Genomic DNA, 17,975 nt, shown 5'->3' with positions numbered 1-17,975 from the left:
CAACCAACTGAGCCACCCAGAGTGAGCCACTTCCTCTTCAGTGTACTGGAATAGAAAATGGCTGCCACTGCACACTTGCTCCTCATTTTTCTGTCTCTGTTCCCAAGGTACACTGCCATCTCAATTCCAATAGTATATAGGATGCACTTGCAAGACTCAGGAGGTTTAGATTCCCTTCCCTTCTTTTTTAACCTATGAGAACAGAGATTGAAATTATACCAGTGATGGCCTCATCTATCCCCCACACCATCCATTTAGATGGTTTACCTGTATGTCTGAGCTAATGTCCTTTGCCCACATGACTGAAGTGGGCCATCTCCCTGGCCCACATTCCTTAGTGATGCTATCTAGGCAGGCACACCCACTTGCCTTGGCATGTTTTATAGATGACCCAAGCTGCAAACACCAACATGTATAAAACATATGCTCTTTTTGTATAATTTTAGGCACCAAAATATGCCTACACATAGGGGTGTGTGCATACAGACACACACGTATTCTTTTTGCCTGGTAGAAATATGCTTCTGTGGTGTTCCTTCTACTCCCACACATGCCCCTCCATGGCTGGCACATCTCCTAATTATTCCCATCTACTCCCTCCCCATAGACCTTTTGTGTGTATATTTTGGCACACATCCTCTTGATTCTGCCTAGTTCCTTTTTCTCTCTCTCCGCCTCCCTCTCTCTCCCTCCTCTTCACAACTCTTTTAGAAAATTTGTTAAACTATACACTCTTTATTATTAATGCACATTTATGAAAAATTCTTCACAGTTACAAAAGTGCAAGGTTATAAAATCATCTCCATACAAAGGTTGGCATCTTCCCTTTCCCCATCCCTCCCTAACCCTCCCACCCCAGACATCAGAATTCCTCAGGACAGCACTCAGAAAAACTGAGAGCTCTGTGGCTCTAGATCTCTCCACCCAGCACTGTGACAAACATGATGGTAATGTACACAGGACCTTGCAACTTGCTTCTTTCACTTCTCTTTTGCCTCCTTCTTGGGTGGGGAGAGCAGACAAGTTTCTCTAGCTTTGGGAAGAATGGACAAAAATATTTATTTTCTAGAGCTGGAAAAAATGCCAGAGCTATAGCAACAGATATCTATAGGGATTGTAAGTCTTCCCTGATGGTGGAAGAGAAATACTTGTTTTGGTCTGTGATCAAATTCCATACACCAACCTCCTTAAAAGGAGCCAGCAGACTCTATAGCAACTCTGGGGGCCCATTTCTGCAGGGTTCTCTGGGAATCTCTATAGGAATGGGGAAACAATGGAGATGATCTGAGGGTGATCAAAAGGAACTGGTCCAAAGGGGTGTGGTGTAAATGTGGGGTCTTTTCTAAAGAACAATGGCCCAGAACTTGACTATCACAGCACTGTTGGTTAACTAAACTTTGATATCCTCAAGCCCACGAGGAAGCTTCTTTGATTAGGATAATCTCTGAGGGATGGAGGAGAACAAAGGGAAGTATTCAGGATCTCATTAGTTTGCCTCTACCACATCTTTCTGTTTTTATATTTTCCAAACAGGTAGCTATCCCTACTCAAATCCTAGTGGGATTCCATATTAGTGTAGTAAGCAATGCAATAAACAGATGGCTGAGTAGACTATTGGAGAACTGAAGTCAAGTTCCAGAGAGTTTGGCCCCATATCAATAGACACCTAACATACATGAAACCTCATGAACAGACACATGGATTCAGAGATACTCCAACACTTACATGTTAAATAATCTGGAAAAAAACTTAATGACACTTGTGGGATCACCATCGTGGGTTCTTGGTCAGCAGCACTGTGGGAACTGTTTCAATTGGAACTGCTAGATTCCCTCTAGAAGTGTGCCTCTAGAAGCTTGCTTCTGATAGTCTGTACAAGATACTGGTGGTGGGAGGTGAGGAAGTTTCCTCATTGTGCTTTAGTTAACTGGGGACCTTCTAGCAGCTGGGGACCTTCTAAAAGCCATGTATCCTACTCATTAACAGGGACTAAATAATCTCATTAGAAAGGACATTTGATCTCAAGGATCATTTGGTGTCTTGTTTGGTTCTAGTTCTATGCAAAAAACAAGTACATATCTTAAAATATATTAACTATATTTTAGCAAACAAGAGTGTCTAGGAGATTATCGTAGATGCATATGATGTTCTTCTATGGGAGGCTTAACTATTTGTATCAGGACTATTATTTCTACAAGAACCTTTCCAAATACCTTAGACTGTGAGATTGACTAGTGGAGGGCAGCCCCAATCCACCTGTCCTGGACATAGAGGAAGAAGAGATAGGGCACAGTTCTGCTCCAGATATCACAAGAGCAGGGCTCTGGCCCAGATGTTATAAGCGAGATTCAGGACACACAAGGTTCAAGTACCTCAGGTCTAGCAAAGTTCTGGGTACTCTTTTGGGTTGACTAGCTCAGGGAGCATCAGTAAGAATTCTTGGAAGGTGATATGTTTCTCTTTCATTCCTTCAAGCCTGCCAGGAAGATGGGATGATGCAAGCCTGCTGGAGTTGGGGGCAAGGTAGGAAGCCCCTGTTTTAATTTATATCCTGGCCAGTGTTGGCAACATGTTGGACTGTGCCTTAAAGTCTTCCCCTATCATGCAGAGGTTCTTACCCACACCTTCTGACACCCTTTGTATCTCTTGCAACACAACACAGTAGGGCTTAAATAGAAGGGGTTAACACAGCTTTCTCTCCTGTTTCCCAAAGGTCTTATTTCATAGATGGCTACCATTTCTAATGCATTATTTGTACATTGCAAGGCAGGTGACTCTTATTCAGGTGTTGCCTGTGCTGCTTCTAAGTTTCAGAGGCTGTGATTTGCCCTACCATGAGCATATCTAAATCTGTACAGCAGCTAGGTTTTTACTGTCCTTTATATAGCTGATCTACTAGGATGTTCATGGCTGCTGAGTCCTAGGGCCCCACTACCCAGCCTCCCAGGCATTCTCTTCCCAAGCACCTGGGGCACTACTGGAAAGAGAGCCGAGTTGGAGTTGAGTCTCAACCTTGCCGTTTAGGCAAGTCACACCCGCTCTTGAGTCTCTATTTTTTTAAAAATCTGTAAAATAGGAGAAATGATGGCTTGCCTGCCACACAGGTTGTGGAGTTAGGAAGAATAATGCCAAAGCACTTCAGGAACTGTCCAGTGCTGAACAAATGTAGAGAAGATGATGATGAAGCTGATGACACTGATAATGAAGATGACGACAATGATGATAATTGTGCTTTATACATGAAGATACTTGATTTTTGACGGACTGATTAGACACAGTTTCCCTGACTAGAGTTATCTAACACCTTCCTTCTAGAGTTTATCTGGATAACCTTGGGTAAGATATTCAGCTTTCAGCAATGAATACATCTGTAAAATGGGAATAATAAAAGCCACCAGGCAATGCTGCTGCGAGAACTAATATAAATGAATCAATAGATGTAATAGTGCCCAGAGGAGTGCTGGCTCTTATTAGGAGCTTCATCAGCACTACTTGACTTTGAAGTTATATACTTTTGAAGGGAATTGTGATGTTTTCTTACTTGACTGGGGTAGTTGAAAGAGCACAGACTTACTTTGCTCATAAGAATCACATAACCTTGACCTCTCTGGGCCTTACTTGCCCATCTGTAAAATGGGAACTTTAATGCTCACCTCAGAAGATTGTTGTGTGCATTAAAGGAAATTGTGGAGAGCGTTTATCACAGTGTCCGACACTGGCAAGTGTTTGGTAATAGCTCTCTCACCTTTATGCTTAAGTGAGTGAGTTGTTTAGAAGGAAGAGGAAATCCTCCTTCAGTCCTGTACTATCATGCTACAGGGATGCAGCCCACAGTGCACTTTCCTGGTGACATTCCTTGGCATGAGCACTGCGGCAAGAATAGTTACGAGATTAGGAGTCCGAGTGCCAGGACTCAAGCTGTTCTTTCCTGGGCCTCTTGCTTCTTTCTTCTGAAGCCAAAGTTGGAGTGAGAGGCAGAAGATAGAGGTGGGAGAAAGGGCACTGAAGGTGTCCTCAGCTTGCTACCTGGGACCTTGCCAGCAGGCTACAACTGGTGATCTAGTGTGGGGGGCAGTCACTGGGAGGTGGTCTCACCTGTTACTGCTGGTAGGAGGCAGCCAAGGGGCTTGGCATTGGTGAGCTCTCCAATGGAATGGAAAGCTCTCACCCTCTGGAGGCAATGGTAGGCAGCTCTGAGCAATGACAGGTGGGTGTCAGAGGGAAAGTTTTGGTCCTGTGCCACTTTCCTTCTGTACACTGAGGTCCCAGGGATTGTTCACCATGGTTCTCAATGTACCACACATATTCTGGCCTCTATCATTTGTGTATGTACACCCTTCTTGGTCTACTTGACAAAGCAGACAGTTTTGATGACCCAGCTCACAAATCACCTCTACTCTTATTCTTCTCTTGAACTTTTTAAAGCACAGTTGATAACCCCTCCTATGGGCTTCCATAGCTATGTACTCAGAATGCCAACAGATTGTCTTAAAGGGAATATTTTCTGATTCTTTCTCCTCTAGCAGAGGGAAGTGCCTTGAGGGCAGGAACTAGGTGCCTTCATCTAACACTGCCAGTTCCTAGCACAGTGCCTGGCCCACAGTAGAAGCTTATTCAAAAGTAGTTTCCTGACATTGCTTGAGCTATGACAGAGGTGGCCAGGGCACCATGGGGCTAGAGTGGGCAGCCAGGAAGAGTGTCCGGTATGAACGGCAGTGGTGGTCAGCAGCATGGAGAGGATGCCAGGCACCCACATCAAATCTCTTCCTCTTCACTGGCTTTGCTCCAACGGTGGCAGCAGTTGGCTGTGATGCCCAGGAGGAAGTTGGTGGCCACAGATGCGATGGATACTACGAAGCCCACGAATGCGATGAAGAGATAATCATCCAGGGTCAAGGTCAGGTGACAAGCCTTGAAGCTCTCTTCAGTGAGGGAGAAGAGTGGGGCACCCTCAACTTCAGGGGGGCCCCGGCACTCAGCCAGCTGAGAATCTGCAACACAGAACCCAGAGAGGGTGAAAGGCCTGAGGAGACAGAATGGAATGGAGAGCACCCACCCTACCCAAGAGCAGTTTAGTTTCTTTTGTACCAAAATTTTTACTTACCTTCTTTAGTCCCCTCAACAGCCCTTTCAAGGCAAATATTTTTATACCCATTTTTATAGAAGTGGCGATCACTGTTAGGAGAATTTAGTAACTTGTCTGAAGTCCAATAGCCACTATTAATAATAGAACTGGGGCTTTTGTGGGCTACCATTGTCTCTTATATAAGCCTTCCAACTGATCTCTGGGCTTCTTCCCTTAAACCATCGCATCACAGTGGCTGAGTGATCCATTCAAACCTGAAGTCCTGTCATGTCACTCTCTGCTTCTTATCTTCACACAGACTGAAAGCCAAGGTCCTCATCAGGGGCTGCAAAGACTTCTCCCCATTGCTTCCACTCTACTCCTTGCTTACTCTGTTTCATCCACTCAAACTTCCTGGTCATTATTCCACACCCGAGCTTGTCCCCTCTTGGGTAGGGAGGGGGTGCCTTTGCATTTGTCCCCTGGTGATGATGGCTCTCTTCTGCATCTCTGCACAGCTCAATTCCTCATGTCCTTTGAGACTTTGCTCAAATATCACCTTATTGGACTTCCCTTATGATACTCTGTAAAAGAGTATTCCCTAGGTCGTCTTTTCTAGGCATTTCCTGTCTTAGCTACTCTGCCTAATTTTTCTCGATAGTGTTTAACACTGACAGCTTGTTTATTATCTATCTCCTCTACCTTGAATATAAGCATTTCCCATAGTATCGTTAGCGTCAGAACCCTGTCCTGTCCATGTAAGTGCTCAGCGAATCTTTGTTAAATGAGTATGTGAATAAATGATTCTGTCCAACTCCGAAGCATTGGGTCTTTCTACTACCCTGTGTGGCTTTTCCAGGTACACAAAGTGTAGGGTTAAGAGTGTGGGCTCTGGAGCCATTGGCCTGGGTTCAAATACCCTCTCTATCTCTCCCAAGTTGTGTGATTGAGGCTAAGCCATTTAGCTCCTCTGTGTCTTGGCTTCTTCATCTGTAAAATGAGGATAATAGTAGTATCTACCTCATAGGGTTGTTATGAGGAGTCTATGAGTTAACATATAAATGGTATGTTCTTGGTATATAGTAAGTATTGTGTAATGTGTGCTTTTATTATTACCCTATTTTGGTCCTTTTGGACAGGTCAGAGGGGGCTTCTCCTTCATTGGTTTACCATTCTCTCCATCATTGATGGTCCAGAGTCACATGTACAAGTCCTTCCAGGGTCACATGTACAAATGCTTGATGACTGTCAATGGTTCCATTGTACTCTGCCTTAGGAGTAGGTAGCAGTTTGCCATTCCTTTGTTCAAATTAATTAAGTTCTCATCTTGGACAAGTTTTTTTTTTCCTTTCTGGCTTTCATGAAGAAAGGGGACACATAAAAAGGAGATAGTCTAACCTATTGTCTAGGAGAGTCATTGTGAAGATGTGAAGGATTTTTCTAAATTATATGGTGCAAAATGCTTTTTACTCATTCTGTAGATTTTGGGGCCAAAAAATAAAATCGTGGTTTTGGATTGACCCTTTGGGGAAATGGATGAGCATCATTATCCTTAGAAATGGGGAGCCAGGTTCAGAAAAAAGAATTCAATCTGTCCCCAACCTCAGGTTGAGGTGGGTCCCTGTATACTGAATGCAAAGTACTCTAGACCCTGCCCAGGACAAGACTGTATCTGGAGTTGACCATCAAGAGGCTCATCTTTTGGAACTGGAAGATGCTGAACTCCCAAGTCTACTGTGTGCCTGGGTTTGGTGAGACAATACAAAGCTGAGGAGTGTGGAGACAGTGAGGGTAATTGGTGTGGACCAACCAAAGGAGGCTCCAAGGTCATGTGGCTGGGCCCTGCAGGAGTGCAGGATGAAATTCTGGGGCTGACAAAACTCTGGCAAGTCAAAGGACCAATCTTGAAGTTAAGTTATATCCCAAAGGCACCCTTATGTTTCTCTGTGTTGGGATTTGTCTAAAAGTTGTGGATAGTATTTAGAGTCCCATGAAAAAGGGAGAAGAAACCAAAAAAGACAGAGGGCAGAGGATTGCCTAATCCTACCTACACTGGTAAGTTCTTCACCCCCAAGAGGAAGTATCCTGGAGTGTGGTGTGGTACAAAGTGTGTTCTGTGGAGGAACGGGGAACATGGGTTTCTAGCTGTGGTATACTTGTGTTCTCACTGTTGGTTTGCAGACAGTCACTTTCCCTTCTGGAACTTGAGTCCCTCATCTGTACTGACATGAGGCCTTGGTGATGGGATCTTGGATCCCTCTCCTACTCGTTTGGAACTTGAGCTTTTTCTGAAGGGTAGCAGGAATCTAAGAGATTCCAAAAAAGGAGGAGCCCAGGTGTGGTGGAAGCTTAGCGCCTAGAGTGCCCCCTCGGTTTCTAGTGCACAGGAGAGAGGGGAGCAGATGCAGCTCCAAAGGTTGAACAGGTGGGGGGATCGCTCCAGGCAGCCTCCTCCCCAACCCCCCTACCATCGCCCTATCTCAGTCCCCAGCTATTTTGGTCCCAGAGAACATCCTCCCACAGCTCTGTGGAAACATGGGAATCGTGACCCACAGCTCCCCCAAGCTATTTTGGTCCCGGACTCCCCACTCAGTCCTCCTCTCCCTCCTACCTCATTCATCATCACTTCTGAACACACTGTGAGCCCAGGCTCTGGGACATCCCCTGGGATAGTGCCCTCAGCTATTCCTGTTATTTTACTGCTGGGGCTCATGCCAAAGCTGAGTGCTGCCATGCAGGAGAGCTGGTGACGGGGGCCACGACTGAATATTGCCTGCCTCCAGGCCAGGTTTGGACACCAGTGGGTGAGTCCAGGGCCCATCAAACCTTCATGATTCAGGCTCCTTCAGTCCCCAATCCACCCCTGGTTGGAATTGTCTGGTTAAATCGTCATATCCTAGTTTCTCCTCTCAACTCTCCATCTCATGCTCAAATCTTGTGGAACTCTGCTGAGACCCTTTGGCCCAGAACTTAGGCCAGAACTCATGCCCCGACTCTCCTGCCAGCCTAGAATGGACTCTTCGGGGTACAGCCAGAGGCAGCCAGACTGCAAGGGTTGATTTCTGACTTCAAACACTTAGCAGAGTTGTAACTTCAGGCAAGTTACTGAACCTCTCTGTGCCTCAGTTTCACCCTCTGTAGAGTGGGGATGGCTCATTAAGGTGAGGATGAGATGAGCTAAAATATATAATATGCTTGGAATAGAGCACGGCCATAAGTACAAAAATAAATAGCGTTAGCCATTTCTATCTCTGGGAGACTGCCAGCACTCAGAACACTTAAGAAGCAGTCTTGAAGAGTAGAACAGGACTTTGAAGTCAAATACACTTGAGCTTTATCCATGGCTCTGCCAGTTTGTTATTGAGTGATTCTGGGCTACTCTTTTCATGGTTCTAAACCTCAGTTTCTTCACCTGCAAAATGGGGGTGCTAAGAGTGGGACCATGCATGCCAAGTTCTTGGTCATGGTGAAAGCTCAATAAACACTGTCTATTATGAGCTCTTCTTGTTTATTGTCTGTCTGCCTCATTAGGTCATAAGTGCCACAGAGGCAAGGGCAGTGTCTGTTATGTTAATGAATGAATTTCCAGCACCTACTCTACAAAGCAAGGACTCTACAAACACTTGTGGAGCAAAAGAGCTGGGTACAGAGACGCGAGCATAAATCAGGGCACACCGTAGGGGCTCAAGATCTCTAAGTCCTCTCTTCTTTGGAGTCTTTCCTTTCAGTGAGGCCAGAACCCTCCTTTCCCCAGACCCCCAGTCCTGCCCCCTCCCTTACCTGAGGTACAGCGCTGGATCCGGTTTCGCAGCCACTTCAGCAGGGGCTCCATGGTGCAGCCGCACACCCAGGGGTTGCCGCTGATCTGCAGGGTCACCAGCCCTGGCAAGCCTTCCAGAGCCTCGAGGCTGAGGAAGGCCAGACCCCCATAGCTGAGGTCCAGGTCTCGGAGCTGCATCAGGCCCTGGAAGGCCTGCGGGTGCACCCTGCGCAACCACGGGTTGTGGCTCAGGTCGATGTGCACCAGGCCATGGGCTTCCTGGAACATGTCGGCTGGCACGTGGCTGAGGTTGTTGTAGCTCAGATCCAGGTATGCCAAGCGCTTGGCATGGAGGAAGAGGCCTGGGGGCAGCTCGATCAAGGAGTTGTTGCGTAAATTCAACACCCTGAGCTCCATGTAGCACGTGAGGTAGCCCGGCGGCACAGTGGCGATGCGGTTGTGGGCCAGGCTGAGGTTGCGCATGTCCATTGGCAGGTCTGGGGGCACGGAGAATAGCCGTTGGCTGCTGCAATCCACCACCTGGTTATGGCATGTGCAAAGGACGGGGCAGCTGGTGCCCGCGTCCGAGTGCATCACCCCAGCTGCCAAGAGGAGGGAGACCAGGAACATGGCTGGGTTGGGGGGCCCAGGCCAGGGTAGCTGGGACCAGGTATCACCCATCTTAGGCAGCTGGCAACGGCAGTGCTGAACGGAGCCCACAGGGGCTGGGGCTGTGTCCATAGAATCAAGAGTCAGTGGCACAGGAAGGCAGCGACATCGGGGCCTAGAGCCCTGGAGGGTGGGGCTTCTGAGCAGGGGTGTCATGACTCAAGCCTTCCCTGGGAGCCTCTGAATGCCAGAGGGCTCCCTAGGTGAGAGCCACAGGAAGTCCCCTCTGGAGTCTAGGGGGCAAGCAACCCGTTTGAGGTCCCCCAGGGTCTGCAGAGATGATCAAAACTTGAGAAAGGAAGGAGGCGAGGATGGGGCTGGACCAGCTGCCAGCAGGTCGTGGAAGGGTCCCTGCAGATTTTTTGTGTCCCTCGCACCCATGACTGCTGGGAGCTTCCTCTTCGTGCTGTGTCTGAGAGGTGGGAGGGGGGAGCTAAGGACACGAAAGGGGCTTTTTAAAGGTCCCAGAACGCCTAAAAGTCCCCGGCCCTGCCCCAAGTCTGGGATTGATGATCAGGATGCCAGAGCTGTGTCGGGGTCTCCAGCATTCAAGGTCTCAGAGGGGATTCTATTGGTGGCCCAGTGGACTCGAGTCCAAGGGGGTCCATGGGTGGGTGCTTTGGGCAGGGAGCCCGGAGTGAAGTGGATCTCCATGGGCCTCCCGAAAGCCGGAGTCCTCGGCCTCAGTGTCTATGGTAATCCCCGGGGAGGGGAAGACCCCAAGTGCCACCCATTGTTTGCACTGCTGAGCCTGGAAAGAGTCATGTGTCCTGAAGGTGCAGGAGGGGGCAACTAGGAGCTCTGGCAACTTCCCAAGTTGGTGCTTCCCTTAGGCGGCTCTGTGTTCAGCGGGTGGAGGCAGAATTCCTTCTGGCAACAAGGAAAGCACTCAGGCAGAGGAACGGTGCCCTCTTCTCCCCGTGGCCCCTCTCCTAGGCTCAGTGCCCCCTCCTCCCCCCTTTGCTCAAAGTTCTCTGTATACTGTCTGTGTCTCAGGTGAGGCCATGGTGGGCTCAGACCGCAACCTCACACGGTTGTTACTCACTAACCTTGCGGGCCCCTTCCTTCAGCCATCCTCCTAAGTGTCTGTCCTGCGCTGGATGCATTTTCTCATGCTCATAGCCCCACCTCCACCAGCACCAAATACCCCACCCTTGCACAACTCTCAAAGAAAAAAGGCACACACACTCTGGAGGATTGCAGACCTCTTTTAGTCCTCTTAGCTCTCTTTTTCTTTCTCTGTCTCTCTGTCTCTCTCTCTCTGTCACACACACACACACACACACACACACACACACACACACACACACACACACACACGTTGTTCCACTCCTGTGACTCCAGCACATTTGCCCTGCCCTGCGCTCATGCCTCCCCAGTTTTCTCTCCAGCTTCCTTCTGAACATGCACTCTGCCCCTCCCAGTCTGTCCCCACCATCTTTCACCCCCAGTGCACACCCCTAATCTCAGCATCCTTTCCCACAAACACTCCACTCTCCCCTTAGCCCCCCAGCTTGAGCCCACACCCACACTTGGCCAGGCAGAGGGACAGAGCACGATGCCACCCTCGGTGGGTGGCTCACCCTGCCATCCACTCTGCCGCTAGCCTCCGAGCCCCTGGATTCTCCGGTGCCCACCAGCTGTCCTCACTTGTCCTCCCCGCATCCCCTCCTCTGACACTGCTTCTCTTCACACTGATTCCTGCCTAAATCCCACCCACTGGGAAGTCACCCCAGCTCCCCTTGATCCAGACTCATTTTCCTGAGCCCCAAAGTCTCCACCTGCACTCCCACAGGCCACCAGGAGCCCACTTACTCTGTTCCAAGGACACAGCCATCAATCTGCGGCAGACAGGGGCTCCCTCCCTCATGCTGGAATCCCTGCTTGCGGCTTCAGGAGAACAGATTGCCTCCTCGGCTAGTCCCCTCCCCCGGCCTCTCCTCCATGGCTCCTGGCTGCCGGGGCTGCATCCTCGGTGGTTTCCTGTCCTGTGGTCCCCGAGCTGGTCCCCTTCTTTCACCCAAAAAGGGAATCCGAGGGAGGATGCTGAGAAGAAAGTTCACAGAATCCGAATGCTTCTTCCAGAAACTCAGCTTGGTGCTGAGGCTGCTGGGGTTTGTGGCTGCCGTCAGGTCTTTCCCTCCCTTCCTTTCCCTCCCTCTCTCCCCCTCCTCTCTTCCTTTTTCACTCCCCTTTTTTTCCTCGAGGGCCAGGTACTGACGTTTCACTGTCTCTTAGCAACTGCCTCCACATCTCTGAGCAACAGGAGCGCTGTCTATGGACCCCACCAAGATGAGACAGAAAGAAGCAGTTGTAGAATTCACAGCCACCCACAGATCCTAGGGCAAGGGGGACAAGGGGCTGGGGGGGGGGAGCTGACAGAACAGGACAGGGGCAGCGGGGAGGAGCAGGCAGGGAGAGAGGGCAAAGGGCCCAGCGGAATCTGAGATAGAGGAGGGGGAGTTTCGGGACTTCAGATCCAGAAGGGACAGTAAAGAGGACTTGGAATGGAGAATGGGACTTAGTGGGCGGTGGAGGGCAGGTGGAGAAAATGGGGGAGGCTATGAAGACATGAATAAAGATGGAAAGAAAAAAGGGAAGTGGATGTGACAAGTTGGCTCACTTGATGGGGTATAGCTATTCAGTCCCCAGATAGCATCTGCTTCCCTGAGTTCGAATATATTTTGGTCACCAGGTAGCAGGTGACTGGACTGGCTCAGGGCTTGTCAGGTACAACTATAGGAGGTGAAACTTTTTCTTGGTTCCTTAATTGTCACTAAGTCCTGACGCCACAAGCTCTGAGGGCTTTTGGGAGGCAAAGGGTCAACTGCCAGGTCCAGATGCCTGGAGCTATAGAGACACTCAGTTCTGTCTGTAGGGCAGTGGGAGCTGCCAGAACACCTTGCAGTCCTGTTCTTTTTCTTCAGCCCGCCGGGACTGTCTGCTGACCTGCTCCCATCTCTCCAAGCTTCCAGTCCCTCCCACCCAGGCTGATGTCAGATGAGGGTGAAGTCTTTGCAGCACTTTTCGTCTTAATGACCCATTGAACAAGTCTCTAGCTGCCCTGCATTTTGATAACCAACTTGACTAGTTGGTTTGGTCAAAGAGCTGGCTCATGTCATTTTAAAAATAACTATTTATTGAGCACTTACTGTATGGCTGGTGCTTAGCTAGATTTTTTTTTTGCCCTGTGTGTTCACTTAGTTGATCTGGGGCCTCTTCTATTTAAGTAATATCTTAGGTCTTTGAGGGAAACTAAAACGGAGTAACGGAAAGTGGATGCTCAGTTGTACAGATCTGGGTTTTATAAAGTTCTCAGGATCGTTGACTTCTCTTTTTCCTGTATGGCCACAGAAGGTCTGCTTCCCTTCCCATATTCTGTCCTCTCTCATATTCTGCTCATTGAATCTTTCATGTTCTAAAGAGTCTAACACACAATAACAGGGGAGCTACTCAATTAATACTTATACATTGCATTGGTTGAGGTAAATATGATTGCCCCCCCCCCACCTTAAAGAAGGGGATGATGGCTGTTAACTCATTTATGAGCTTAGAAATAAAATCTTAATCTTTATGCAGAAAACACAGCCACACATTAGAACAAGTAATCCAGTATAATCAAGGAAAGCAAAGCTAGCATGATACCTTTTTAATAATAAATGAAAAATGGTAGAAAACATAATTATCTCAATAGAGGCTAAGAAAGGTAATAGCATATTTCTACATTTAATGTTAACTAAAGACACTTAAAAAACAAATAAAAAAGAATGGAGATTTTTTTCCTTTGCATTATATACAGTTTATATTTACAATTAGAAAAAATAATATGACTAAAGGAAAATGTGGCAGTTTCCTTAAAAAATAAGATCTAGGAGGAACGCCTCATCATCATTGGAAACTACAGTTTTCTGACCTGTAAAATTGGGATAATAATAATGGCATCAAGCTCATGAGGTTGTTTTAGATTATTAATAAAGCACTCAAAACAGTATACAGTGAACACTACAGATGTGTTTGCTAAATGAATAAATCAAGTAAAATAAAATGGCAAAGTATAAAATTGAAATAGTTATGCAGCAAGGAAAACAATTGCACAAAAATGGGAACTAAAGAAAGAAAAATGTCACATTTGCAGATGACTTGAATATATTCTTGTGCAAGATAAGTCTCAAAAACTTCTGAGGTCCCCAACTCAAGAACATTATCATTGCATATAAGTCTTCTGTAAAAGTGAGGTTAAGTGAAGGCAGAAATCTTTTAGATAACTTTTAATCCATAATTATTCTATAATGATTGTTTCTCAAACCATTGTTTCTCAAACTGGTGTCTCATGGTATTCTGTGTGCTGTGAGAAAAATGTTCTCAAATAAGTTTGAGAAACATCGAATTAAGCAAAATGAAACAAATTTATTTTTTTGCAAGACTTCTCAAGGCTTTAATGTGTAAATGTTCATGGAGGCTCTCCAAGGGAAGGATGGAAGATATATAATACCCAGCATTACCCTTATGCGGGGTGGCTGGCTACTCCCCTTAGCAATGTGACTTTCTCTTACACAGTAACCTTGCAGGGGGAGTGATTCAATTTTGAGTTCCAGCAAAATGTTAAATAATAACATATCATGGCCTTTTGGAGTCTCTTGCAAGTTATTGAAACCGTGACCATTCAGTCATAAATGTCAAGAATTACTCTACTGGGAAAATACACTGAAATTAGTCTAACAGTTAGAGACTACACATGAATTGAAAAATCATTTTCATCATTATGATTTCTTGGCATACATAGTAAATTAGTTGCAATAATGACAGGAAAACCTTTAAATACATGAGAATTAATTTAATCTACCACATAAGAAGTTTGTTCAGGGAAAATTATGAAACCTTAGTAGGATGAAGATGCAGGAAGAAATGGAAAGCTGATCTCTCTAGTTGCTGGAAACCTTTAAAAATAAAATAATGACTCTGCTTTCTACATTATAATAATTTAATGAAGTAGTTAGCAAAATGTGGTCAACTGGTAGTGAAAGCCATCTGGGAGGGAAATGGAGAGGATGCACAAATAATATTAATAAAGATGATGATGAAGGAAATGCTTGAAAGTAATGGTAGTAGAGTTCCCTAACTAAAAGATTAAAAAATATATTGCAAACTGAAAATAAACCAATGGCATTACTCAACATTTGTGCTTTGAAAAATGACCCATGGGATAGACTAGATTTTGAGAAAGTGATTCTCACCAGCAGAATACAGAAAATGAAAAATGGGAAACAAAACCACAATGTCGAAAGTAATTTTAGTGTAAGAAATGTATTGAGACCATAGAACTATCCTTCATCTTTATACATTGAAAACATTCCAAATGGTTCAAAGAACTAAACAGAGAAAAAAACAAATCACAAAATACAAACCAGGAAGAGAACAGAACAGCATATTTGCCCCAGCTGTGGCGAGAAGATACCTTTCTGTGTGTTGATGACATGGAGAATGTCATTAGCACTAACATAGTTTTTGTCAAATAAACAACATTGAAAGACGACAAGGTTCCATTGAGCAAAAATGATTACAAAATAAGAGAGAAAGGAAAGAAATTCAGTGGAAAAATGGATTTTATACATAAGTGATTTGAAATAAATCTTGCAAAATATATTAAGAAATGAGAGCAGGCAAGACAGCTCTGGTGATGGTAGGGTGTTTGAGGGGTGGAGGGATTGAACAAAAAAGAAAGAAAAAAGAGAGAGAACTCATGGATATGGACAACAGTGTGGTGATTGTGGGGTGTGTGTGTGTGGAGGTGGAAGAGGATACAGAGTGGGTAAATGGTGATAAAAAAAGAGGAAATGCTATAAATCTAATTCTTATAAATTGATAAAATAAATATTATTATACATTCCAGACCCTGTCCTAGGAACTAGGATACAGCCATGTTTCATATACAATGCGCACCATAATATTTTATGCTTTTACAAGCAATTTATTGTTTACATTTTGTGGTGTTGTTTTATTCAGATTTTTTTGTAAGTGTTGCCTCTCTCAGGTGATATAACTAGCTTCATTCTATGAAATACGGGTTTTAATGAACCAAGAGGCAACAATAAGAAAAACATGATTTCTCCTGAGTGCTCTGAATATGAATTGAGAGGGCAATAAGATGTGTGTTATGGGCTTATAGAAACCACACTGCAATAACGACTGATAACATTATCCAGTTGTTTCCAACTGATTTTATATAGCTCTTGATGGCACTGTTCTGGCCATCACCTATAGAAAATGCTCTACTTAAGAAATTTCCTTGGTCTCTTTCTTGGTATCCTACCTCTCTCTTTTCTCTAGCTGTGTAGAGAAATATAAAAAAAAATCATTCATACAAGCTCATTAACTTTGAAGAGCATCACCCCCTCCTCCTGTCTGGTTCCCTACATATTCCTGCTTTGTGGGTGCCTGCTGGGGCTGAGTCCTTCCAAGATCTCCTCCATTTGTGATTCTGATGCTATCCAGATGCACTTCCTGGGCCCTGGACTCCACGGCCAGACCACAGAGCAATGCTTATTACCAGCATCCGACTCTGAATCATCCCTCTGTCACACGCAGGGGAGTCGCCTTCTCCCAGGCATTCTCCCAGAATTCTGGGAAGAGGATGGTGGGAGGCAACCCAAATCCTGTCCTGGATTTCCTGGAAAAGGAGAGCAGCAGTGTCTAAGGAAAAAGAGACGAGAGGCAGGGACTGGGAAAGGCTGCAGACTTTCTTCCCAGACCCTATAAGACCTACTTCTAGGATGATGCCCAATAAGTCTCCTCCGTCCACACCTTTGGGGACCCCTGGATCTGCTGGGGCTGGACCCCAGCATGAAGTTGCAATGAGGTCATGACCACCTTTGTGACCTATGCCCTCTTGCTCTGCCTCACCTATCCACATGGATAAAGGTGCAACATCTATCCCTTGTTTTAAGTATAGAAAAACTGTCATGTCTGGAGTGGTTTATTCCTGCCCATCACCTTTGTGACCTATGCCCTCTTGCTCTGCCTCACCTATCCACATGGATAAAGGTGCAACATCTATCCCTTGTTTTAGGTATAGAAAAACTGTCATGTCTGGAGTGGTTTATTACTGCCCATGCCAGCGAGGCCACCATTGATGATTTCTCCGTTTCCTCACAATTTTCAACCTCACCCAGGGGCTGCAGGATTAGAGCCAGAGGAACTTGGTCAAAGCTGTTTTCTGGCTCTGCCGCTGGGGATGGCAATGCATAGCTAGCATTTATTGAGCATCTACTTTGTGCAGGCACTAGCATAGGTGCTTTATGGGAGTTGTCTTATCAAGTTCTTATGGCATCCCCATGAGGGGGGTTCTTTTCTTAAAAAATTACAATTAAATAATTTACAAAGATAACAGAGTTAGTAGGTAGAATAACTTATGATCATCACTCATTAAATGCTTACTTTATGTTTAGTGCTTTATATATGCCATCTTTTAAAAACCCTGAAATAATTTGAAATGTTAGTATGATAGCCCCATCTTTTACATGGAAAATTAAGGAGCAGAGAAATTCAGTAACTTGCCTAAACTCCCATAACTTGTAAATGGCACCAAGAACTTCAACTTGCTTATTCTCCTTCCAAAACTCAAGCCAACTCTGTCTTTATGAACCTCAGTCTTCTCTCTCTCTGTTAAATGGGGATAATAATTCTCTTGGTTACCAAACAGGCTTAAAGCAGAACATGCCTGTGGAATCTGTAGAGTGGAACAGAGGCTCGTCATTCTGGTGAGTGGCTGTGAGGGGATATACCTCCCAGGCATACTTTCCCTCAGCCAGGTCTGCTCCAGGCCTGGGAACACAGAGACGGGGAGACCTTGGGCAGCCACAGTGCCCCTGGCATCTGTTACAGGAATGGCCTTGTCAAATTAGGTTGGGTTTCCTTGAATATTCTAGTGGAATTGGCATTAGAGAAACATACACTGAACACAGCAGCCACTGGAAGTTTAATTAAGGGGAAGGGATTGCCCAGTCCACCTGTGGCCAGGTAGGAGTGATTCTGTGGCCTCCCAGGTAGCTTCTGGTGGAGAGGGTGAAGCACAAGACCTAGGGCCAGCAGCAGGGGCCCAACTCCCCACATGCTCCTTGTCAGCTGTGTGAGTGTAGGTTAGTCTCCCAAGCCCTCTGAGCCTTGGTATCCCTCTGTGCAGATGGAAAAAGCTCCTTCCTTGCTCAGTGAATTGCTAAGGGCATTTCATAAACTATTGAGCGCTCTATACATATGATGTTAATCTTCCCTCCTTTGGGTAATAAACAAGAGAGGCTGGGGCTGCCTCACTTGACAGATTTGTAGGTCTGGCTCCAAGATCTCATGAATGTGCCCTGGGATGTTCAAGTTTTACAGATCAGAGGAGCAAAGGATGAAAGAGATACAGATTGCTTTACTCTATTTCCATGAAAACAAACAGTCATCTGTTCACTCACCTAATTGCTGACTTTTCCGAACTTCTAC

At 46.0% G+C, this 17,975-nt stretch overlaps 1 protein-coding gene and 1 long non-coding RNA gene across 16 annotated transcripts in view; one reads left to right on the top strand and one right to left on the bottom strand.

Moving 5' to 3' along the window:
* Positions 1-17,975, top strand: part of LOC106724565 — a 66,089-nt gene that overhangs the window by 30,461 nt on the left and 17,653 nt on the right. For 10 of the 14 annotated variants that reach the window (XR_001360403.1, XR_001360398.1, XR_001360401.1 and 7 more), the window contains 2 exons: positions 2,476-2,523; positions 3,077-3,336. This is a non-coding gene — a long non-coding RNA (uncharacterized LOC106724565). The remainder of the gene's footprint in view (positions 1-2,475; positions 2,524-3,076; positions 3,337-17,975) is intronic. The other 4 variants (XR_001360408.1, XR_001360405.1, XR_001360404.1 and 1 more) reach the window with 1 other exon arrangement.
* On the bottom strand, positions 3,330-11,668 carry LRRC55 (leucine rich repeat containing 55). Of its 2 annotated transcripts, none has more exons than XM_005885091.2 (3): positions 11,310-11,668; positions 8,846-9,322; positions 3,330-4,991 (listed from the first exon to the last, which is right to left on the bottom strand). In XM_005885091.2, the coding sequence occupies exons 1-3, from the start codon at positions 11,362-11,364 to the stop codon at positions 4,756-4,758; spliced, it is 768 nt and encodes a 255-aa protein (XP_005885153.1). In that variant the 5' UTR covers positions 11,365-11,668; the 3' UTR covers positions 3,330-4,755. The 2 variants fall into 2 exon arrangements, with proteins under 2 accessions (XP_005885153.1, XP_005885152.1); XM_005885090.2 differs by having other exon boundaries at positions 8,846-10,364; positions 11,310-11,665.

This window comes from Myotis brandtii, unplaced genomic scaffold, assembly GCF_000412655.1.
Source record: "Myotis brandtii unplaced genomic scaffold, ASM41265v1 scaffold892, whole genome shotgun sequence".
NCBI lineage: Eukaryota > Metazoa > Chordata > Mammalia > Chiroptera > Vespertilionidae > Myotis > Myotis brandtii.
This window is presented reverse-complemented; position numbering and strand designations above follow the sequence as displayed.

Coding starts and splice junctions, on each gene's coding strand:
- LRRC55 (XM_005885090.2), bottom strand. CDS start 9,650: ATGACACCCCTGCTCAGAAGCCCCACCCTCCAGGGCTCTAGGCCCCGA. Junction 4,992..8,845: donor GATCCAGCGCTGTACCTCAG/GTAAGGGAGGGG, acceptor TCTGTGTTGCAG/ATTCTCAGCTGGCTGAGTGC.